The sequence below is a fragment of the Erinaceus europaeus genome, chromosome X (assembly GCF_950295315.1).
Source record: "Erinaceus europaeus chromosome X, mEriEur2.1, whole genome shotgun sequence".
NCBI classification, from domain to species: Eukaryota; Metazoa; Chordata; class Mammalia; order Eulipotyphla; family Erinaceidae; genus Erinaceus; species Erinaceus europaeus.
This window is the reverse complement of record NC_080185.1, coordinates 104,147,148-104,172,412: the sequence shown is the minus strand read 5'-3', so window position 1 is coordinate 104,172,412 and position 25,265 is coordinate 104,147,148. Positions and strand designations below refer to the sequence as shown.

At 38.6% G+C, this 25,265-nt stretch overlaps 1 protein-coding gene across 7 annotated transcripts in view; it reads right to left on the bottom strand.

The window, feature by feature from the left end:
- The window catches only part of DMD (dystrophin), a 2,449,111-nt gene that overhangs the window by 1,549,073 nt on the left and 874,773 nt on the right, over positions 1-25,265 (bottom strand). For all 7 annotated transcript variants that reach the window (XM_060182733.1, XM_060182732.1, XM_060182735.1 and 4 more), the window contains one exon: positions 22,314-22,489. In XM_060182733.1, the coding sequence (XP_060038716.1) occupies positions 22,314-22,489 (176 nt within the window). The remainder of the gene's footprint in view (positions 1-22,313; positions 22,490-25,265) is intronic.

Sequence of the window (25,265 nt, the reverse complement as noted above, 5' to 3'; positions counted from 1 at the left end):
TTAATGAATTTCATTGGTTCCTACATGGCAGGTATCTAAGCAATACCTATTTTCCCCATAAGAGTTAATTATATGGCTGCTTTCACTGAAACAAAAAAGCCTAGTGTACCTTACTAAAATATTTTCTCTTCCACGTTGATTTGAAGTCATTAAGTCAAAAAGAATTCAATATATACTCACTAGTCACCTACTCAAGCCTAAGTATATTTTCAAGTAGAATATACTGAGAAAGGTATCTTTGCATTTCCTTCAGTACAACATGAACTCATCCCTGTGAGTCTCTATATAAAGCCCTTTGCTTATTACTGCAGGGGGGTTTCTGGAGCACTGAAATGACAACCTTTCAGACACAGCCATTAAAGAATGAAACTGAACCACTGAATTTCACCACAAACAAAAGAAAAGTCCACATGGATCAAGGACTTAAATGTTAGACTAGAATACCTAAAAGAAAATATTGGTAGCACTCTTTTCCATCTAAATTGTATAGGCATCTTCAATGATACACTTCCATTTGCAAAGAAGACTAAAAGAAAAATAAATCAATTGAGCATCATCAAACAAAAACATCTCTACACAGCAAAACCGACAAACGAAAAACCACACAGACTCCTTATAGAATGGAAAAAGATCTTCACATGTCACAAATCAGACAAAAAGCTAATAACAAAAAGAGCTCACCAAACTCAGCAGCAAAAAAAAAAAAAAAAATGACTCACATCCAAACACGGAAAGTATATGAACAGAATATTCACCAAAGAAGAGATCCAAAGGCCAAAAAATATATGATAAATGCTCCAAGTCATTGATCATCAGAGAAATGAAGTGAAAAACAAGGAGATACCACTTCACTCCTATGAGAATGTTACCCGTCAGAAAAGGTAGCAACAACAGAGCCTGTCAAAGCAAAAGACCCCTCCTTCACTGCTGAGCTGATGGAAGGACGCCACAAGGATTATCCATAGAGAAGAGTAACTCACTTGTTTCTAAGGGAAGAGAAAGACGGCTATTAAGATTTGATGAATTAAACTTTGCGGTATGGGGGGATTGGTGGTGCACACATTAATAGACTCAAGGACCTGGGTTCAAGCCCCAACTCCCCAACTGCATGGGGGGGGGGGTTGCTTTGGGAGCAATGAATCAGATCTGTAGGTGTCTATCTTTCTCTCTATGTTCTCCTCCTCTCTTCAAATTCGGTGTCTCCTATCAAATAAAATGTAAAAATAGCTAAGGAGAAGAATGTCACTGGGAGCTATGGATTCCCTGTGCCATCCCCAAGTGGCAGCAATAACTCTGGTGGTAATTTTTTTTTAAATGTAATATGTAAGATGTCCCATGGAAAGGAGATGATGGTGTCAGTGGGAATAGATGGTGATGACTGTCAAATAGCTCAGGAACAATGTGATTGGAGTAAAGATCAAAGATCATCATCACCACCATCACCAACACCGCTAATGCTTTCATTATTAAGTCTCAGGCAAGAAATACTTCTGAATAACCATTATGACCGCGACCTTGAAACATGAATTCTTGACATCTTATGCTGAAAGAACTTTTACATCACAAAGTGGTCACAGTCAATATGAATATAGTTTATGTAAACAGGAAGCACAAAAGACATGTTTGCATTAGAGAAACGAATCTCAGTTGAGATCAAGGCAAAAAACTTTCCTTTAAAAAATGTTATAATACTTTAAAATGGCAGCCTTCTTGAGAAAATCTACAAGTTGGAAATATCCCTTTGCTTATACCACAAAATACATACAAGCGGCATATTCTGCACCAAATGTAATACTATACTCCACAGATAAAGAGACGAAAATATCCAGAGTATCAAGGGCTTGGGTTGGGGGAAGCACTGAAGCATCCTTTTGACTGAACTATGATTTAGTCATAAAAATGGGCTCAGCTCACGCTGTGACCTTTTTTTTGGGGGGAAGGGAGGGTATACAATGAAAAAAAAGCCCTTTTCAACAAATCTGGATTAAATCAGCTTCTAGACTAGAGGCTCTACCAAATAAATCAGTTATCTCCACACAATGAAGGCTTTGTGGAGTGAATACCATGGTAACCATCTGCTTCCTTCTCAGTCTGAAGACTGTCAGGGAGGTCTGGGCCCCAGTTGGACTGCAGTTATAATCATTCACATCAAGTTAGGCAACAGGCTGTGTAACCCTACAGAGAAGACCTCCCAGATTCAATTTTGATTACTGTTGGTCAGATTTTGTAAATTTGGAAATAGACAACAAAATGATTTTGAAATGTCCTTTTATAATAAGGATTGGGGAGTGATCACACTTCTCCCTTTAATTTCCAAGTTTTTCAAAAGGGATTTTTTGCCTCCTTAGGGCAGTTCTGAGTGGACTGACAGGTACACTTCCTTCCTGAGATGGATGGAATAAAGTAAACAATCAAGGAGTTAGTACTATTCTCAACTGCTGCCCTGTGATTTCCACATTTCATCCATCATGTCACTCCTTAGACAATAGAGCCGATAGTCAATTCTCCCAGGGTGTAAACTCCTAAGAAATTCTTACCTGGTCTTACTTCTAGGTTATTTTTATTGTTCCCATTTGGGTTACTGGTTCAATCATATGCATACAATTTCACTGCTAAAATGCTTCTTCTATCCCAATATAGAGTGAGTCCGCTTACTCTATGACAACATGTACCATTAACCCTGAGGGGTAACTGTAGCTCCTCTGACATGTTACCTATATGCACCCCATCTCTTTAGCTTACCAATGGCTAGGAGAGGGATAAGGGGAAGATGAGACCACTGGTTTCACCAAAATCATCCAGGTCTCCTTGGCACTCACCCAGACCCCGATCTCCAAGAAGGAATTGCACATTTGTTTGTTACCAATCAAGCTGCTACGACCTCATCACTTTCTATGCTTCCCATACACAAGATACTAAGACAGCGAGTGAGTCCTTTTTAGGTATACCTTTGCTGAAATGTGCAAGTGGTCTAAAGCCAAGTATGTTTATCAACTAGGAACTACCTTCTCTCCCTGGAGCTGTGCCAGTGGTAGTTTCGATCAGACACTGCACATCACCGGAGGCTGGGCATTTCATCACCAGCTGAAGGTGCTGTAAAGCTGCAATTCAGTTTCATTCTCAAAAACCCTCCAGAAAAAAAAAGAAGTACTGTTTTCAACTATATGTCAATATTTGATTCTGTATGTATATATTTTTTCTTTTCAAAACTTTCACAAAAACCTGTGTGAATTTATTGGCATCTAGGAAGTCACTCAAAATAGGTGTCTAACCTCCGTATCAGTCAATTAGTTTACTACTTTCTACTTATTCAACTTCCATTCAGAATCCAATTCATTCTGTGCTTAAAGTGCTTCTAGATATTAATAGAGCCCACAAAATCAGTCAAATTTAACTTAAAATCCTCCTTCTCCAATAACATTATGATGACTGCTTATTTCTCATTTAAGGCTCTGATTCTATATCCACAGTATGACTTCCCTTTATTGAATATTAGGTTCTCTATTTTAAAATATAGCCAAAAATGTCATTTTTCCCTCAAGATTTGCAGTGGAATGACATTTTGCCTTTAGAAATGCATTCACTATGTACATACCAAACTCAAATCTGTACATTCTCATAGCCCGGAGAAATAATTTCTTCTATTATTTTCTATTTGCAAAGGTTCTAGAGAATATAATCTTTTTCCTGAAATTGTACTTATTTTTTTAAAAGAAACCTAGGTTGGGGGAGTTTCCTAATAACAAAATGGAAAAGTGCATCTAAAGCACATATTCAGAAGGTCAAAGGTTTTCCTTACGATGTTATACAACTATACTCAATGTCATGTCATCAGATCCCGTTTCCCAAAATGGCAAAACAAACTATGTTCACTGCATTTCTGTTAAAACTGGAGGACTAAATTTGTATCTCTGTGGAAATATGTGCATGCAAATACCGTACATTGACAAGAAGAGGGGGTATGTTAAACAAAAAAGAAAGACCTGTGTTTTTAAAGCTGTCAGTTTTGTAACCAGTGGGGTCTCCAAATAGGCAGAGCTCAGGATATACAAGTACGAAGTGTCTATGCTTCCAGTCTCTCTCCTTTCAAAAAAAAAAAAAAAAAAGACTAAGTTGTCCTACTGTAACATTATATGAGATTGGCTATATTACAGCACAGCTAATTGTATTACATGGCTCTACATGGGCTAGTCTGTATTAATTTTCCCTCAAGTGAATGCTTTAGAAAGTATTAAACTGGGAGTCGGGCAGTAGCGCAGTGGGTTAAGCGCATAAGGACCGGCACAAGGATCCCGGTTCGAGCCCCCTGCTCCCCACCTGCAGGGGAGTTGCTTCACAGGCGGTGAAGCAGGTCTGCAGGTGTCTATCTTTCTCTCCCCCTCTGTCTTCCTCTCCTCTCTCCATTTCTCTCTGTCCTATCCAACAATTACAACATCAATAACAAAAACAATAATAACTACAACAATAAGACAAAAAGGGGAACAAAAGGGAATAAATATTAAAAAAAGGAAAAAAAAATAAATTTTTTAAAAGAAAGTATTAAACTAAGATGGAGCATTCATATTAACTTTTGATTTCATCACCAGAATGGTTTCTGGATAAAATAACTGCTCTATTTTTAATAAATCAATAGAGTTCAGAAAGGAGGAGACAGTTTTTCAACTATATGATTATATGGACATTCTCTGCAAACTAGACAATTTAATGGAATCTTATTCCTCTTTAACACTATAATCTGGGTCTTAGTGGTGGAGAACCCAGTTGAGGACACGTTACCGTGTGTAAGGACCCAGGATCAACCCTACCTTTTTCACCTAGGAGAAGCCGCACAATAAGTGATGCAGAGGGGAGTTGCTTCACAGGTGGTGAAGCAGGTCTGCAGGTGTCTATCTTTCTATCCCCCTCTCTGTCTTCCCCTCCTCTCTACATTTCTCTCTGTCCTATCCAATGATGTCAATAAAAACAATAATAACTACAACAATTAAAAAAACAAGTGCTGCAGGTCTGCATGTCTCTCTCTCTTCACTCTCAATTTCTTTGTTTCTATCCAATAAATAAACAAGTCATAATCTGAGATTTACAAATTCACTTAAGACTTTCCTGACCAGTCTCTTCACTATTTCCTTTTCTACCTTCCTTCTCGAGAAAAAAGTCCCTGATGTTTAAAGATTTCACTTAACATGCATCTCAAAATTGATAAAAATACAAATTACAGTTGAATCAGATGTCTTATAAAATATCAAATAAAATTCAGTATCAGTCTTATTAGTGCCAAAAAATTTCTCTAGCATTTTGACATATGCTGAATATATGGCTGTTATTATGCTTTCAAAATTACAAAATAATATTCAATAGGATATCCTACTTAACCAGAATAAAACAAGTCAGTGCTCTTCGAGTCAGGATAGTGTATGTATAAACCCTTACAAAGGGCCATTTTTTTTTTTTTATAATCTGTGTTTTCTCTTGTAAGGAAGGGAAGTTGAGTGATCCAGGTGCTGAGCAGTTCTGTAAAGTCTGAGATACATGTGCAAATGTCCACATTTGTCTGTTTCAAAGAAAATGGTATGGTGAGAAATTTGAACTGAAAGCAGTCTCCAGTTTTAATCAGGAATTCAAGTCTTTATGTTGCTTCTTAAACTTATCACTGGATATCTGATTGCCCTTAAATTCAATTTTTACATAACAAAACTGAAAGTTTCAAAGCTCCAGTGGCTCCAGTATGTACTTATACAGTAGTACAAAACTGAAACTTTCAATCATCTTGATTTCTCAGCCCTTAGACTAAGAGCAAGTAACAAAGGATCCAACATACAGATAATGAGAGACCAACAAACAAGGACATTTTAAAAACCAATGGGGGCCAGGTGGCGGCTCACCTTGTTAGGCACACACATTACAGTGCACAAGAACCTGCCTCAAGACCCTAGGCGCCACCTGAGGAAAAAAAGTGGTGAATCAGAGCTTCAGGTATCTCTCTGTCTCTTTCCCTCTCCACCTCCCTCCTGCCCTCTCAATTTCTGTTTCTACCCAATAATAAATAAATAAAAATATAACTTTAAAATTTGGGGCTCACTTCCCCAGAGTTCTGCCCCATTAGAGAAAGAGAGAGACAGGCTGGGAGTATGGATGAACCTGTCAACGTCCATGTTCAGCGGGGAAGCAATTACAGAAGCCAGACCTTCCACCTTCTGTATCCCACAATTTCCCTTGGTCCATATTCCCAGAGGGTTAAAGAATAGGAAAGCTATCAGGGGAGGGGAGGGGATACAGAGTTCTGGTGGTGGGAATTGTACTCCTCTTATCCTATGGTCTTATCAGTGTTTCCATTTTATAAATAAATAATGTGGGGCTGTGCAGTGGCATACCAGGTTAAGTGCACACATTACTAAGTGCAAGGACCCAGGTTGAAGCTCCCACAACCTACCTGCAAGGGAGAGGCTTCAGGAGCAGATCTGTGAAGCAGTTCTGAAGGTGTCTATCTTTTGTTCCCCTGCTCTACCTCCCCCTCCCCTCTCAATTTCTTAATGCCCTATGTAATAAAATAGAGAGGGGACAGAGGAAAAAATGGGCAAAAAAGGCCACTGGGAGCAGTAGATTCCTATCATAGTGTTGGCACCAAGCAACAGCTATAACTGTGGTGGCAACTGAAGGAAAAACAAAGCAATGAAATGGAGAATGGGCAGTGTTGAACCTGGTAGAGCACATCCATTACTATGCACAAGAACCTGGGCTGATTCCCTGGTCCCAACATGCGGGGGGAGGGGGGGGAGTGGTGGAGCAGGGCTGCAGGTTTCTTTTTCAATTTCCTTTCATTATCTCCCTGTCCTCTCAACTTCTCTGTCTCTACCAAGAGAAAAAAAAAATCCACCAGAAATAGTAGGTTCATCATGCAGGCATGGAGTCTCAGAGATAATCTGTGGCAAATATTTTTGGAATATATAAGTATTTTTTAAAATACTGCATTAAATGTAAAGTTACTTCATTAATTAAAGTGTGTAGACCTGAAACACAAAGCAGAGGACAGGCATACTTGCACTCCACTCTAATAACTTGATGGCACTGGCTTATTCATCTATTGATCAAACTTAATTAGGTCTACGTATGCTATTATCCCTGGTTACTGCAAACAACAAAAAAAATGTTTTAACAAACTTTACATAGGACAAGAAAATAATGACACACGAGAATACATCACTTACAGTTGGTATCAGTGTGTAGTGTGAACAGTGCTCTCAAATAATCTATTTGCACCATCTACTTTGCAAGCTTAAATGCATTTCTAGTTGCTATGTGTACACGTAAACACATCACTTGCAAAATAATGTCTCAGTACAGTAAAATTTAATGATTCCAGATTGCAATAAAATGCATATTTAAAAGGTACTAAAAATCAATTTCTGTGTCATTTACCTTGCCCTAAAATATGCCAATTTAAGCGATTCAATCTCAATTCTAGATCAAAATGTAAAATTGCAACTTAAAATTGTGTTCCTTCTCCATTTTCGGTTATGACAAACCCCATTCTAAGTTTAGTGTTTATAAAACTATTGCCTTTAAAATACAAGCCTTTGGGGGCCAGGTGGTAGAGCACCTGGTTAAGAGCTCACATTACAGTATTCAAGGATGCAGGTTCAAGCTCCTGGTCCCCACCTGCAAGGGGAAAGCTTCACAAGTGGTGAAGCAGGGCTGCAGGTGTCTCTCTGGCTCTCCATCTCTCCATCTCCCCCTCCCTCAAATTTCTCTCTGTCTCTATCCAATAATAAATTTAAAAAAATAAAAATATAAGCCTTTGGATACAAACCTAATGATTTAATATTTTAAACTATAATATGTACAAAAAAGAAATCCTTGGGCTACATGTCAGTGATAGTAATTTTATGTTCTAGGATGGCTGGTTGAACTCAATTGAATAAAACTATAAAGATACTCTTTCTCAATAAACCTTTGTTGCTAGGTTTGGTGACACACATTTGTAGTTGTGAAAACATACTCCTAGAGTAATATACCAGAGAAAAATCATTAAAAGTTGATTTATAAAATCACTATTCTGCAAACAGTAAAACTTAACTAAAATGTTAACGCGAGCTATAGAAATGTAGTTTTTAACCACCTTACCCCCTAATTTGTAAAAGCTGACAATCATTAACAATACAGTGACAACACTGATACTTAAAATGCAACATAGTTATCTCAAACAAATCAATACAACCACTGCCACATCAGCATGATTCACTTGGGACTGTGTCCAGAGACAACAGGCCTGTGATGTCAACCTTGTAGCTCCATTACTCTGGTGAGACCTTTCCTAGGACACAAGACTCCTTAATTCTATTTTGGCTGGTGGTGTAGCTCCTAAAAAAGCTATAGAACATAGATATAGACAAGGGCCCATGGGATAGGGCACATGGGCATATGTATCCATAAATTAGGGGAAATATATACCTTAAAGTAAAAGTGTGCAGTGGTCTACCATGACTCAATAAGTGCAGCAAGCAAGTAGAAAGACCTAAAAAAGACACCATAAAGTACTTAAATAGTTTCTACTAAGACCTATATATAATCCTCTTCCACTCCCTGTTTTAATTCCCTCAATCACTTTTAAGTCTAACCTAGTCAGATAAGCCAACGGCTGCAAAAGCTAGATAAGGGCAAGAAACTGGCAGATAACAATCATGGCCCTTTTATTTACTACCAGGATACCCCGTCATCCAGGGCCCTAGTCAGGGAATCCTGGGATTCCCATATGATAGGCTTAGGCCTCTAACAGATCCCTCTCTCCACCATTACTGGTCATCTCCATCAAGAACAACATCATAAACCCTCTTGCGGGCCTCTACACGACCTTGCCCTCAATGTAGAACAACGATGGTAGGGACTGCCCCATTCTCTGAAGAGAGAGGCTGGGTCAACATACTCTGCCACTCATGGAGGACTGCTCCTGAAATGAGTGCAGCCCAGAATGTTCCAAGCTATGACCATGGAATGCGAGCTCAGGGATGCAAAGGTTACACAGGCTCCTGTACGAAACATGAACAGATAATAGGCCCGAGGCCAGATAAATAGGGCTTACAGTTAACAGTATTTGGGAGCTACTCTCTCCCCTGATGCAGCTTTGCAGTTCTATTCCCAACTCTGACACTATCATCCCAGACAATACTTTTAGCCCACTTGCATGTTATCTGTGGGGCTCATGCAAAAAGTAGTGAAGTCATAGGCCCCTTAGAGTATACCTAACTTCTTCCAACATGAAGACCCCAAATCTTATCTGCTACTTTTTTACCTTTAGGTTTCTGATACTGAACAATTTGTTCTGCTATATATCCTAATGCTTTTCAGCCGCCAAGTTGCAGATTCAACCATGACTCCAACCTGAATTCCCTGGGCAGACAACCTCACCATTGTGTCCTGGAACCCCACCTTCCAGAGCCCCACTCCACTTGGGAAAGATATAAACAGGCTAGGGGAATGGACTGACTGGTCAATGTCCATGTCCAGTGGAGATGCAATTATGGAAGCCTAATCTCCCACCTTCTACACCCCATAAGGTTCTTTGGTTCATACTTATAGAGGGATAAAGAATAGGAAGCCTTCCAATGGAGGGGATGGGATATGGAACTCTGGTGGTGGGAATTGTATGGAACTGTACCCCTCTTATCCCACATCTTGATCATTATTAAATCACTAATAAAAATAATACAGTTAAAAAGATACAGCTTCTACATTTACTAATAATATGTATTCAAAGATACTTCAAAAAGAACATCTCATGGGGACAAGCCACCTGAGAAACTAAAGAAATCCCCCCACATTCTGGGATTTCCAATCAGCTTTATTAGAGGAATCAGTTAGAAAGCAAAGGCATTAAAGCATGTGGACGAAAATGGCATGAGCCATGGGGCTGGAAATAACATGCTACTAAGTCACAGATGCCTAGAGCCTATTTTTCATTTTCAGTAAATTGAAATTCCCTTTGAAACACAGTCTTATGCAAGAAAATCACCTTAACGCAGGTTAATAGAAATATTCATTTAAGTGATAGATGATAGATGAAATCTTGGCATAGTAATAAATCTGTGATCTTACACTATGATGTGCTGAAGCTGAAATCCCTGAACCATTTGTTTTAACAACAAAGTTTATGTTGAGTTAAAATGATGAAACCACAAGAAAGGCTTTCAGTGCCTCTGCGAGAAATGAATGTGGGTCACTAGAGGGCGCACAATCCATTTCACAGCCTTTCTGGGCTTTAATTTGGCTTCTCTTTTATTTTCTTATCTACATAAAGATAAGATGGTGACAAATGGATTTTTCATGGGAGTTCTCTGAGAGAGAAGCATAAAATGCCCAAAGATAGAGATAAAATGGTATAAAAAGATCATGGTAGTAAGGCATGCTCTGATGCACAACTAAAATATCTTCAGCCACGTTGACACACACATGGTGGTGATTTGAAATCACAATATTAAAATTCCCATAAGAAAACAGTTTCAATTTGGAGAGACATATGTGACCTGAATAATGCAGCAACATTCCTTGAACTTTGCAACCTGGTAGCATTTCCTCTAATTCAACAGATCATCCCAATTTGCAAAAACAAAATATGTGGGGACTTAGGCTCAATGAATAGGCCTTCAAATCCATTCCTGTACCATCCAGGTCAGGTTTTTTAAATTCCAATTTTCAATTTGATACAGTGAATAAAAGACAACATTTTAATAGCCATGTTCATGATACCATAGGAAATAAATAGTCCAGAACAACTGTGTAGATTACTCATTGTATTTTCTGTTCACATCAAAGAAATGTGTATAGAGCTTTAGATACTTCCTTCGAAAGCCAGCAGATGACTTCTCCTGGGAAACCTCCTGCTTTTTCTTTTTCCCCTTTGAGACAGTATCATTGCTGGGGATAACTGACTATAAGGCTCCAAGCTTAACCATTCCCAATGGCCATATTCTTCCATTTATTTTAATCCTTTTTAATTATTATTTATTTATTGGAGAAATAAAGAAATAACAACATAGAAAAATTAAGACACATGCAACACTGTTTCACCTGTAGGAAACTTCCCCCCTGCAGGTTGGGACTGTAGGGCTAAAACCTGGGTCCTTGTGTACTGTAACACATGGACTCAACCTAATGCAAGACCACCTGGTCTGCCTTTTTTCTTTGTGCATAGGGTGCAAGAAAGAGACAGACAGTCAACTGGATAGAGAGGAGGAGAGTTACAATATGGCCACTCCTTCTGCAATTTCCCAGAGGAAGACCAGGAGGCCTGAATCCAATAACTCATGCATAGAACGATGTTAGCACTACCACTTGAGCCCATACCTGGCCTGCTCTGCCATGTCTGCTACTCATTTTGAACCCTGATTCTCTGGCCCTGGGAAAATCTCTGGTGTTGTGGTGTGATCTTTGACCTTTCAGAAGGGGCAGGGGAAGTGAGAGAGGGTAAGGGGAGGAGGAGGTGGAATGGAATGGGAAAAGGGAAGGTCCTTTGCTTTCAACAAATAGTGTAGTGTGTTAAAATTGTGTCTTTTATAATGTCAAGATTTGCCCTACACAAAAGCTATTTTCCATTTTTCTGAATTAAGATAAAACATTTACAAAAATGCATAATGAAGAACATAACTTCCGTTGGTGAACTATATGATGTAGTGTGTACACATGCTGAATTTCAATAAAGCACACCTACAACACATGACAATGCAATGATAGTTTAATAAAGTAAAAGTAACAGCCTAGTTAAGGAAAAGTTGGCCAAGAGAATGAAGCACCAGTGAAAAGGGGGGGAAAACAACAGTAATAATAATAATAATAATAGATATTTTACAATGCTGTGTGTGCAAAGTTTTAGAAGATTGCTTCACATATAACTGAAGCCACATAAATGGCAGAAGTTCTGATTATCAACATGACCCTTATAAACCAAACACCTCATTTCATGGCAGAGGTACTTGTTTTAGAGTTTTGTTAAGGACTAGTGAAAGCCACTATCATCACAAAAAAATGAGGAGGCCAGGTAGTGGTGCACCTGGTTGAGCGCACATTTTACAAAGCTCAAGGACCCAGGTTCCAGTCCACAGTCCCCACCTGCAAGGGGAACGCTCTGCAAGTAGTGAAGCAGTATGGCAGGTGTTGTTCTGTCTCTCTCCCTATCTTCCCCTTTCCTCTTGATTTCTGGCTGTGTCTATCCAGTAAATAAAGATAATACAAAATTAAATCTTTACAAAAAGGTAAAATCAATATTAAAACTAAAAATGCAAAAAACTAACAATGACAATAAAAAATAAAAATCATCAAATGAAAAGTAATCTATTCCAACTTTTTTTTTTGGAAGAACAGGAAAAATATGAGCACATTTGGCTCTCCACCTACTTTCTCTTGCCTCCAGGGTTATTGCTGGGGCTTGGTACCAGAGATACCAAGATAGATAGATAGACACCTGCAGAACTGCTTTACAGCTGGCGAGGCATTCGCACTGCAGGTGGGGAGAAGGGGCTCAACCTGAGGTCCTTGCACATAGTACTATGTGTGTTTAACCAGGTGAAGCACCACCACCCACTTACCTTTTAAATAAAGTTTTATTGGAAAACAGCAGTTCTCATTAATTTATATGTTAATGGAGACTTTGTCTCTAACACGGTAGAAATTAGCTGTTAAAAAAGTAACTATCTAGTGTCAAAACACTGAAATAGTGATTTTCCTGGTTCTCTAGAAAAATGCACTTTTTGTCCATCACTACACACTCTAAATCCCCATCACCTTAGCCAATAAAGTAAAGATAACATTACCTATCATCCCCAACCCTTCAGAAGGGGCCAAAATGGAGTGTATCACAAAAGAAATATGGCTTTACTCACTAGCAAAAATACGCTTTGGCTCCCTCTCCAAGAGCTGAATGAATTTCAGATTCTTTTCCCTGGCATTAGGTACACTCAGTTTCATGGTGAGCCCAAGCTATCTTTTCAACTGCACTCCTTCCCCTTACATCTTATAATATATACTTCTGCCTCAGGAAAACAGCAATACTCACTAGCCCAAGGAAGCTGGGATTACAGACAGATGATTCCCTGATTTTGAACTGGGGTCCAGTATAACCCTAATTCTTTAGCTGTACATGCCAGTGCTAATTTCTCCATGAGTGTTCTATAATTGACGCTTAAACAGAAAGTCAATTTTTCTTCTTTGCGAATTCCCTATACTTGCCATGGTATATCGTCAATATAGTTCATATCGGAGTACAAAGTATCTGTAGAGAGGACTATGTGGGATTCATAACTTAAGCAACTGCAATGTTTCACAAGTCACAGCAACCTTTTATGCAAAAAGTTAATGAATATGAAATCGAGCAAGACAAGCAAAGTTGCTATCACACTCATGAAATACTTGGACACATATTGACTACAGTACAGGACTGTTCAAAGAACCCCTCCACAAGTTGGATGACGCCTTGGACCCTGTGCGAAGCAATTTAAACTTTAAATACTCTCAGTGTGAAAGCTGGCTGAGTTTAAAGAACTTCACAAGCTTTTATGTTGTGGATGTTTAAAGTTTAAATAACTTCCAGTCAAGGTTCAGAAACTATCTAGTGCAATGCAGAAAGCCGTAGCAATCTGACAAGGACTCACTGCCCCTTTGTCACTGTTGTAAGGAGTTGTTTTAGTCCATCTATTTCCCTAACTGAACATCTCTATGAGTTTTGGCTAAAGCACAACACAAAACTCAGTGCTCTAAAAGTTCAGTTTCTTAGTTCTGGCTGGTGTCACAAAGAATCATAGACAGAGGGGCTTAGACAACAGAAAAATGAATCCTTACAGTGTTGGAATCCAAAAGATCAAGATTAACATGCGCACATGATGATCTTCTGTTGGGATTGCTCCTCCTTTTTTTTTTTTTTTAAATTTTTTATTAAGAAAGGATTAATGAACAAAAACATAAGGTAGGAGGGGTACAACTCCACACAATTCCCACCACCCAATCCCCATAACCCACCCCCTCCCATGATAGCTTTCCCATTCTCTAGCCCTCTGGGAGCATGGACCCAGGGTTGTTGAGGGTTGCAGAAGGTAGAAGGTCTGGCTTCTGTAATTGCTTCCCCACTGAACATGGGCGTTGACTGGTCGGTCCATACTCCCAGTCTGCCTCTCTCTTTCCCTAGTAAGGTGTGCCTCTGGGGAAGCTGTTGCTCCTCCTTTTTTATAAAGATCATCTTTTCACTGGGTCCTCACAGAATTAGAAGACACAGATAGCAAGCTCTCTGGAATTTCTTCTATCAGGTTACTAATACCATTGGTGAGGGACCCACACACAAGATCTCAGGGAAAATGAGTTAGTTTCCAAATGCCCCACTACCAATGACCATCAAACTGGGGTTAAGTGATCAAGATATGACCTTGGACGGAGGGAGGGGATGTACGATTCAGACCACAGGAATTAGGTATCATTCTTTATATGTGTGGTTGCCTGAAGTGTGCAAACTAACAGGCAGGAAGGGGTTTCAGACTAGAGATGACATTACACTGTCAGTGGAAAGAGAGCAGCCCGAGATTTTCTCTGTGAGCTCAGAGCTCAACTTTCTCCTGGAAAAAAAGGATGTGAATTCTTATCTAAGCAATCCAAGAGAGAGATGTTAAGACAAAATTTTCCTGGTGTGAGGGAGAACAAAGAAAACCCTCTAAATTTCACTTGCTAGTTGGAAAGCTGATTGAGAGTGAGACAAGCAGATATCATGTGTACTGTCATCAGCCCATCTACTCCCAGATACTAAACTCGCATTTCTCTTGGCCTCTGTGAATCAGGAGGACACGAGCCTCCCACCTCCACTTGCCCTGTGACTTCTAGCTGGGTGTGTGAGTGGAGAGACTCATGGAATAAGCAAGCCAGTCTCCCTTGTACTCCACGTTGAGCAGCATCTCCAGAGCAGAGGCATCTCCATGCTGAATTTACTTTGCTCAGTATGGGCCTCTCCTCGTGGGTCTGATCCCATGCCCCGCAGTGATAAGGGTCCTTAGGAAGGGCCCAACTTTGGATGAACAATCCTAGGATCACCAACTTGTACCAATTCTCCACCTCAAGGGACATCCCACGACTCTCTGATATCACTTCTGTTCTGAGCTGCTTCATCACCTGCTGCAGTTTTCCACTTTCCCAATACATGTGCCATTATGTTTTCCTTATAAGATTCAGGCAAATATCCATTTAATAAGATGCCATTACTTTCTGAACATCTACTGTAGGATATCCACTGAGTTAAGCTTTGCAGATCTGGAGGTGAAAATGATTGTGGTCCTGTCCTCAAAGAGTTCACAGCTAGCACTAATATACATATACATATACATATTCATATACAGATACATATACAATACACATATACAGATACATATATATGAAGAATATCTATAAAATAATGTTCTCAAAGAGTGTGTGTCTATGGGGTGCATATAATAACACATGGCTTCACACAAGTGTTATTTTATCATTTAAATGATGAATTTTTTTCATTCTTTCTCTTTTATATATAGAAACATAGAAAAAAATAAAACAGGGTATCGCCAGATCTTTCCCAAGTGCCATAGTATTGCTATGCACTGCTGGAACTCAAACCAAAGTAATAAACACATTGTCTCCCAGGTGAGCTTTCCCTGACTCAGTATTGGAATGAAAGCACTAAGCAGGTTGGGAAATGCCAAAGGGTTACATTCCTAGAGAGACATGGCATCTTGGTGACAGGAGGAAATAAAAAAAAAGAAGGAAGGAAGGAAGGAAGGAAGGAAGGAAGGAAGGAAGGAAGGAAGGAAGGGAGGGAGGGAGGGAGGGAAGAAGAAAGAAAGAAAGAAAGAAAGAAAGAAAGAAAGAAAGAAAGAAAGAAAGAGTAATATAAAGGAACTCCTAAGTAGCTAGAGTAGTAGATGCAAAGGAACAGAACCTCCAGGGACATGAAGGTATTTGTAGATCACAAACACGCAGTGTTAGTTAAAGCTGAAGCAGAGGGGAGCGCCACTCAAACACACAGTAGTTCCTAGGCGGAGACCTCTGTGTTTGTAGTGAGTGGTCTAAAGAAAAGTTAAAATAGTCTAATGAAAAGAAAGAAAGAAAGAAAGAAAGAAAGAAAGAAAGAAAGAAAGAAAGAAAGAAAGAAAGAAAGAAAGCACACAGAGCAGCTCATTTCACCTGATAATTTAAATACTAAAACTTCCTGGACTAAGGACACTACTCACTGGCTTCTCTTCTGGCCCTAGGACTGGTGAAAGCAGTGAGGAAGAGGATCATCAGGACGTGAGAAGCAGCAGGCAGAGAAAGGTGAGAGGAGGGGCTGGGTGGTGGCACACCCAGAAGAATGCACAGATTACAATAGATAAGGACACAGGTGCAATCCTAGCTCACTACCTGGGCTTCACTAACAGGGAAGAGGTCCTGTAGGTGTCTCTCTTTCTCTCTCCCTCTCTACCTCCTTTCCGCTGCCCACTCAATTTCTCTTTGTGTATACAAAAGAAAAGTTCTTAATTAAAATTTAAAAACTGAAGTTCTAGATACCCAAGAAATATCTGCATGACACAGACCTGACACAAGTGTGAGTATCAGGATATAGGCTGAGTGGAGATGGCAACCTTGAAATCATCAGCTATGCATAGCCAGCAAAGACAACAAAATGTCCTGTGTGTGTGTGTGTGTGGGGGGGGGGTATTTCAAGAAAAAAAAATGGAGATGCGTATCCAGTGACTAGCAAGGAAATACTGAGAACACAACAGTACCAGAGACGGGGGGGGGGGGAGAATAAGAAATTGGAGAGAACACTGTGCCAGAAGTTATGGGAGTGGACATTTTCCAGAAGGGGTCTGATCATCAGTGTCAAGCACAATATGAATGTTGAGAAGGACAAGGCCTGAGAAATAAATGGTCTTTGGAACTGGTGATTCAGGAACTCTCCTGGTGATCTCCCTGAAACCTTTCACTGTTTGATCTAGTGAATAAGAAGGCAAGGGAAGAAACCAGAAGTCAGAGAAATGAAGTAGTCCATACCTTCAGAGTAAAAAAAAAAAAATAGTACCCCATTCAACTATTCTTCTTTTAGTTGAGTAAATATGGAGAGCCATTTTCAGGACTTGGGGATGAACCAAAATTCTGTCTCACAGATTTGGGTACATGGCACTGTGTTCCTCTCAGTGGCATCTCTTATGGCACTGCATTTGGAAAGAATACATTTTCAAACAATGGTTTCAGCTATAGTCTGAGCTCTATGTGTTCTCTGAAAGGACCAGTTCCTTTTGTGGGACACTTACCCTTGAAACAAGTCCTGGAAATCTACCACACAGAGAAGCCTGTACCAGGACATTGAGAAGATATGGGTCCTGGTCCAGGGAAGCTTTACTCTAGTGGGTGAAAAGTCTAGTGGTTAAAGGGGCATATGACTACATCGGGCTTTTATTGTTGTTGCTGTTGTTGCTGTTACTGCCACCAGGGTTATCACTTGGCCTCAGTGCAAGCACTGCAAATAACAAACCACTCCAGGTGACCTTCTCCCCCAATTTTATTTAACAGGGCAGAGAGAAATTGAGGGGGATAGGGAGACAGAGAAAAATAGAGAAAGAGTACTGTTCAGCTCTGGCATATAGTGAAACTAGGGATTGAACCTGGGACCTCAGAGCCTCAGGCATGAAACTCTTCTTCATAACCATTTCGTTGCCAATCCTACCTAAAAACACTGTTTCCATTTCATGCAATCTGATGATATAGGAAATGTTGCAGTGAGGAGAGTACTAAACTTCCAAACTTGAGTTTAATCCCAGGGCAATGTTATTTAAGAAAGAAAGCAAGTTAGGGCTGGAACACCAGCTCAGTGGATAGGGTGCATGGTAATGCTGTGTGGGGCAAAGGTGCAGTTCTCAGCACCAAATGGGAGACGCTATGGCACCAGAGCATCCTCCCAAGGCAAGTGATCTATTCCTGCTCTTTCCGAATGGAAAAGCAGAACTAAGCAGTGCTTTTGTTAAAAAACAAAACAAAAACAATAAAAACCAAAACCAACCAAACACAACAGTTGAAAGCGATTGTTATGACAGAAGATGTAATGGAAGCATTATTACACTGTCCTGGAGTTGATGTCTCCGACCATCAGATACTCATCTGATAAAACTCTACAGAGAAAAATATTCTTATGAAGATGGTGTTTAACTTTTTAAAAAGATTCTATCATCCAGTCCAATGATTTCACTTGCTTGATACAAAACTGAAAGTTGATGCTTTTGTGTGAAGTCTCCAAATAGTCCATTCAAATATTAGAAACTAAGCTCCTCCATAAATTCCAATCAACTAGGTAACAGATCTAGTTGTAACCTAATCTGAGACCCACACTCTGATAATTACCTATATGTAAAATGATGACTGAAGAGGGGGAAAAAAGTACTATTAGGAATAACTGCCTTGTGACTCAAAGTTTCCCAACACTTACTGTATCTTAGTGTAAAGAGAATGATTTAAACTGTATATGAGAAAAATAGAAAATATACAATGGGGGGGTGAGTGGTGTCACACCTGGTTAAGTGCACATTTACAGTGCACTAAGACCCAGGCTCAACCCCCTAGTCCCCATCTGCAGGAGGAAATCTTTGAGAGTGATGAAGCAGTGCTACAGGTGTCTCTCTGTCTCCTTATCCCCCCTCCCTCTCCAATTCTGGCTGTCTCTACCCAATAAACAAATAAAAATAATTTTAAAAGTCTAAAGGAAATAAACAAGTATTAAGAAATCATTGAGTGCAGGTTAGATTAGGAAGAAACCACAGTATAGTGCCAAGCTGAATTTTCAATCACTTAGTAGTTAAGAGTAAATAAAGACGCATAATGGAATTAATGCTAGTAAGAATGACTACAGATGACTGATTTTTTTCATTATTAAAAAAATCCATAGGTCAGGGGTAAATAGCATAATGGTTATGCAAAGAGACTTATGCCTGAGGCTCCCAAGTCCCAGGTTCAGTCCCCTGCACTACCATAAACCAGAGCTGAGCAGTGAGCTGGTTAAAAAGAAAAAAAAAATCCACAAAGATGTAGGCAAATTGTTGTTCATAAAGGTGGCTAGAATATAAATTTTCATCTATAACAATTATTTAAACTATATTTTTCTTTAAACAATTCTTGACTGCATAGTCCATGAATGATACTATACATGAAAAGTTTAAAAAACATATAACATCAAAATCGGTTTGTTATAATGAGTGATGACTTAAAACTTAATTTGTGACATTAAATGTTAGTAAAAAGAACATACTAAATTTATTCATTGAATCTAAAGTAAAGGAGATCATTATGAAAATGTTAGTATTCATTAGACTGGTGTGGCCATGCTAGTAATAATTAAATGCTAGTGATTCTCATATATCATGAGAGAGAAACTTGACCCACAATGAGGAGTCCATTCATGTTTCCTTGATGTCTCCTTTAATAAAAATTTGTTAATGAGAGGAATAACCAGACCATCATTCTCGCATATATGATGTCAGGGTTTAAACTCTGTACCTCCTGTACAGAAGTTCAGTGCTCTATTCACTGAACTTGAACCATCATTACACAATGCCGCTTGATCCATTACAAGGTTTGGATCCAATTCCATCCTGTAAATAATCATAATTTTCTGAACTGAACTGCTCCTAATTGTTCACTCATTTGCTTTGTTTTCTCTAAATTTTACACTGTCAAACATTATACTGACAGTACATGTTATTGTACATTTGAGAGGGAAAGGTGGCACTATGTAAAATTCTAATGGGATAAGAATAGTGATCTGTAACAGGCTTAGCGAACCACGACATTAGATAACCTCAATAATATACCTAGTGAAGACATATTTTACTACACAGTTCAGGTACTCACTGGTTGTGTATAACAGTAAAAATATAATAAAAACTATACAGGGGAGAAAAAAATGATCAATTCAGATAGTGTATGTCACCTACAGTATATAATAAAACGCTCAATAAGGGTAAACTTTTATCTAAGTAATGCATTCTTTTTATAATTTTATTTATTATTGAATAGAGACAATGAGAAATTGAGACAGGATTTGGTGGGATAGAGAGGAAGAGAGACAAAGAGACATCTGCAGCTCTGCTTCACCACTCATGAAGCTTTCCAACTGCAGGTGGGGACCAGTGGCTTGATCCTGGGTCCTTGAGCACTGTAGTGAGTGCTCTTACCCAGGTGTGCCATCGCCTGGCCCCCAAGTAATATAGTTTTTTTATATATATTTCCACTTGTACAGCTCATTCCAGGAACATACAAAAATTGTTGAGAGCATATGATGTAAACAGACTTTAGGGAAAAAATATTTCATTACTAGCTATAATTTCCTGAAACACAGTAGTGAGGACATGTTTTTTGTTTGTTTCATTGTTTGTTTTACCAAATACAATCTCCAAACAAGAGTCAAGAACAAAAGTTTTAAGATGAAGATAACAAAATATCAGTGTGCTCTGAATTCTTGTATTAGGGTTACACAAAAAGGTGTCTAGACTATTTTGCTTGAATGACTGCTGGGAATCATGTGCCCACTATTCATTGTTTATAGGCACATATTTAGTCCATGTGCTTGAATTAACAAAACAAATGCACTGAAGTTCTGATTTCATTTTCTTTTTATGTCTTCCTTGGTTAATACTGAAATTTAAACCACCATCATGATAAAGTCTCTTGGAAGACGGTGCCACGAACAGAAAAAAGTTTGTAAGAAGCATGTGACTGCAACAAGGTCATTAAACTATTTTCCTGAGGGCCAAATGGGAGTAATTTTTAAGCTTTGTGGGCCTTTCAGTCTCCTTTATCCATCAGGCACTGGGAAAGCAGACAAATATTACACATCAATGAACGGATATAAAATTGTGTGAGTGAGCGAGTGAGTGCATGCATGCTTTTTGATAGACACAGAGAAATATAGATGGAAAGAGAAAGAGAGACACTGCTGCACCATTCATGAAGCTTTGTCTCTGCCAGTGGGAACCAGAGGTCTGAACACAGGTCTTTGCACATGTTGATGTATATGCTCCAATCTGGGAGCCACCTCCTAAACCCTTTCTAGATATGTGTTAAAAGATACGTATTTATGGGTGTATACTTAAATGTATCTCAAGTATATGTATCAGCAGCACTAAGATGCCTTAGACAGGTTAATGCCTTCATTCTAGTTGAGAGAAGACAGGTGAGAGACACCAGAGACAACACAGCACTATTCCCCATCAAATTCCTCATTACCATACCATGCCGATAACCCCATGTATGGCTCCAGTGTTCTAACCCAGGGCCTTATGATGGCAATCTACATACTCTACTGAGTGAGCTGTCCTCTGGTCCATGGAATCAGTGGTTTGACAGTGGGACTATAAAAGTAAGTTCTAAGTCTCAAATAAATGGAGAAGTTAAAATTAAAGTATTTGAATGACTTCTCCTGGTGTTTTTCCTTCACCTAGAATACCTAAGATGCTTTCTTAAGATATACGTTTCCTTGTTATTAATTCTTGTATATACCAATTCTAATGTCAAATGTTCTGTGCCTTCCTGCTGTTTAGAAACATAAGGCATATTTCAATGTGCATTCTTAATCTTTGAATCATAATAACTGAAATGAAAAGGACATAGTGTCACTGCTGTCTGTCGTGCTATTGTTGCATTTATGAAATTTTATGCCCAGCCTAATGCACTGTTAATTTACATAAAATGTAACATGTTGGAAAAGTCTCCTAGAAGACAGTCACAAATAAAAGATCAGTTACCAATTCCAATACCTTCAAGATAAGACTTTATAAATATCAAAGAACAGGAAATCTGTTCTGTAATTACACCTGATTTAGGACGCACAGATTGAGACATTATGTTCTCATAAACCAGCTGAATGGATATCCTCTATTATAAGTGTACATCTTCTTCATGAAAAATGTACTTTCCATTACTGGAAAAAGATATGTATTGCAAAAGTAGGTGCTGAACAGGAAAGAAAGCTCTTTGAAAGACATAAAAGTGAACTTTAAGGATTAGTATATGCCCTTGGAAACACAATACCCAGGGTTGTGCTTTTGATACAGAAATTCATATTTCCAATAAGCAATAACTTTGGTGTGGAACAGTGATAAGCTGGGCATGTTTCAAACCTCATGCCATATTTTTATCTTAGTAACTTAACTTATATTAAATGTACTTGAATATTCTGGAAAGACAGTCCAAAGAAAAAAGCACAGCCATTAGCACTGTTGTAAATGCTCTTTCTTCCTTAAAATCCACTCCTCACATACTAGAAGAAATGTGCAAGGGTGAAATTCTCTCACCTTTTCCGAATTTCAGAATCCACAATAATCTGCCGCTTCTTTTGGGGAGGCTGTGGTGGGAGTTCCTCTTGGGTGTGCTTGACCAGGATTTGTTCCCTTGTGGTCACCATAGTAACCGTTTCCATTACAGTTGTCTGTGTTAGTGATGGCTGACTGGTGGTGACAGCCTGTGAAATCTAGGAGAAGCAGGAAACAGAAGTCACACATTGCTTGAACGACTTCAGTAACGACTGCTTGGTGCGGCAAAGGAAAATAATGAGAAACTATTCCTGTTTGTTGGTAAATTGACCCTCAGCAAAACAGCACTAGAGTGAAACCAAATCAAATTGTTTTATCTGACTTAAGTTTTGTTGACTTAAATTGCAATGGAAGGGATTATCAAAGCTAGAAGTAAACTTAGTGCCTTCAACTTATTGGTAAAGATCTTGGAGATAAAGAAGCTAAAGGAGATAAATACTATCATTCTGGAAGTTAAAATGCAGTTTAAAGTCTTTTTGTTTGCTTGTTTTGCTAAGTTATCCCAGCACTTATTCTATTGTCTTGTATTTTGCAAATGTTTATTTATAGAATAAGCCATTGTTTAACAGATATAGCAATCATACTCTATAAATTTAAGTTAAATTATAGGAAGTATTAATAAATGAATCCTTAATAAATTAAGTAAAATTTAAAGGTCATATCAAAATCCTATTACTCCATAGATAGATAGATAGATAGATAGGGGGGATGCTATTCAAGGAAAGTTCTCTAAAGGAAAGTTTTATTGGAATAAAATTAGTGAATATATTTAAATTTCCAAAAGGATCAATAAAGAATCTTCCTGGTTTAGAACTATGCTCTTTTTCAACTCCGGCTTGTTACTAACATTTTTGACAGGCAACAGAACTCTTTGAAATGATAGGTTTACTAACAAGGATCCTCAGTGGTCATCACTTCAGAACATGAATATTATCTGACATATAAAACTTCATTGCTGTAGTCCAGGAGGAGAAGCAGTGCATAAGGTGTTGGACTATCAAGCATGAGGTCCTGAGTTTGATCCCCCCCCACCACATGTACCAGAGAGATATCTGGTTCTCTCTCTTCTATCCCTCTCATTAATAAATAGAATATTTATTTAAATAATAATAAAATAAAACCTTGTTGCTCCAGAAGCCACCAATTCACTGTTCACTTCTTATTGGGATACAGAAAAGAAAAAAAAAAAAAAACCTTCTCAAGGAAGAAGGTCGTGTACTGAGTGTGGTTTAGAATGTTCTTAGCTATGACCATGGAATGTGAGCTCAGATCTACAGGGATGAAGAGGTTACACAGGCTCCTGTGCTGCATATGGTATTTATATACTTTTCCCATATTTAGGAGCTACTCTCTGCCTGATCCAGCTTTCTAGTCCTATTCTCAACTCTGACATCATCTTCCTAGACAATACTTTAAGCCCACCTGTATGGTTAGCTGGCAGACTCAGGTAAAAATTAGTAAACTCATGGGCCCCTTGGAATATACCTAAAATAGACTTGGGACCAAGATACTCACTACTGATTTACCAGAAATTTCTGGGAAATACAGGAAGGAAGGATTTGGGTAAATGGGAGAACAATCACAGAGGACTCAATAACTTAATTCTAACTTCCACAGATAGATGTCAGTAGTGATACAGTATGTATAATGTCTCCTGTTAAGAAATTGCTTCATAAACACAGTTCAAAACTGCTACCATTTGTTCAAGTTACACCCAATATACGTCAAGTGCTTAGGGATGCAAATTTTGATAGTCAATAGTAAAATATATATATTAGTATATAATATATCTCAAGGGGGCCGGGTGTTGGCACATCTGGTTAAGCGTGCATTCCAATGCCCCAGGACCTGTGTTCCAGCCCCCAGTCCCCACCTGCAGGTGTAAAGTGTTGCAAGTGGTGAAACAGTGCTGCAGGTGTCTCTCTGTCACTCTCCCTCTTTATCACTCCATCGCCCCTTGATTTCTGGCTGTCTCTATCTAATAAATAAATAAAGATAATTTAATATTGTAAAAAATGATAGTATCTCAAATAAAAATAGAAATACCTTTTGATCCCACAATAGCACTCCAAAGCATATATCCAAAGGCCATGGAAGCACAAATTCAAAAAATCGCATGCACACCTATGATCATCGCTAAAGGATTCACAATAGCCAAACAGTGGATGCCGCCTAAATGTCCACTAACAAGCAACTGGATGCCAATTTTATGGGCTATATTTTCAAGAGAATGCTACTCCAAAAGGAGGCGGGGGGATACAGATGATAGTGTATCCTTCAGGAAAATGGGATGGAATGGGAGGTGATTAGGCTTACTTTATTAGCTAAGAACATGGATGGCAACAACAGGATAGCTTTACTCTTATGCAGGATACTAACTAAGCACATGAACTTTAAAAAAAATTGTGTAGCCAACTCATCTCTTGGACCTTATCAGAAATGGGGGTTATAGAGACAAATAACTATATGGAGGTTGGTACAGCATAGACCTGCATGCCTTTGTGTACTACAAAATTTTCTATTAAAGAGATAAAGAGTATGTGTAGTGCATGGCTTTCATGTTCTGCAGACCAGCATGGATTAATTATTCAGAAACAATCAATGAGACTCAAAGGATAATTACATAGTTCATTAACAACTTCTGCCAAAATAAAAGCAGAAAGAACACACATTTATATTTTAAAAGAAAACTTACAAAAACACCAAGCTTAGGTACACTTTGTACACAATCACTGTTACATGACCAAATTAAGTATTCCTTTATTTGAAAAGAAAATGCAGGTTTTAAGAATCCAAGAACATTTTTCCTAAGTACTTTTTCTATTACCATGAACAAGCTTCTTTTATTTGCAATACAAGGCGATAGTGCTAACACGGAAAAGGTGTATTTTTATATATACAGGATCCAGAACGCAGAGACTGTGACAATACAAA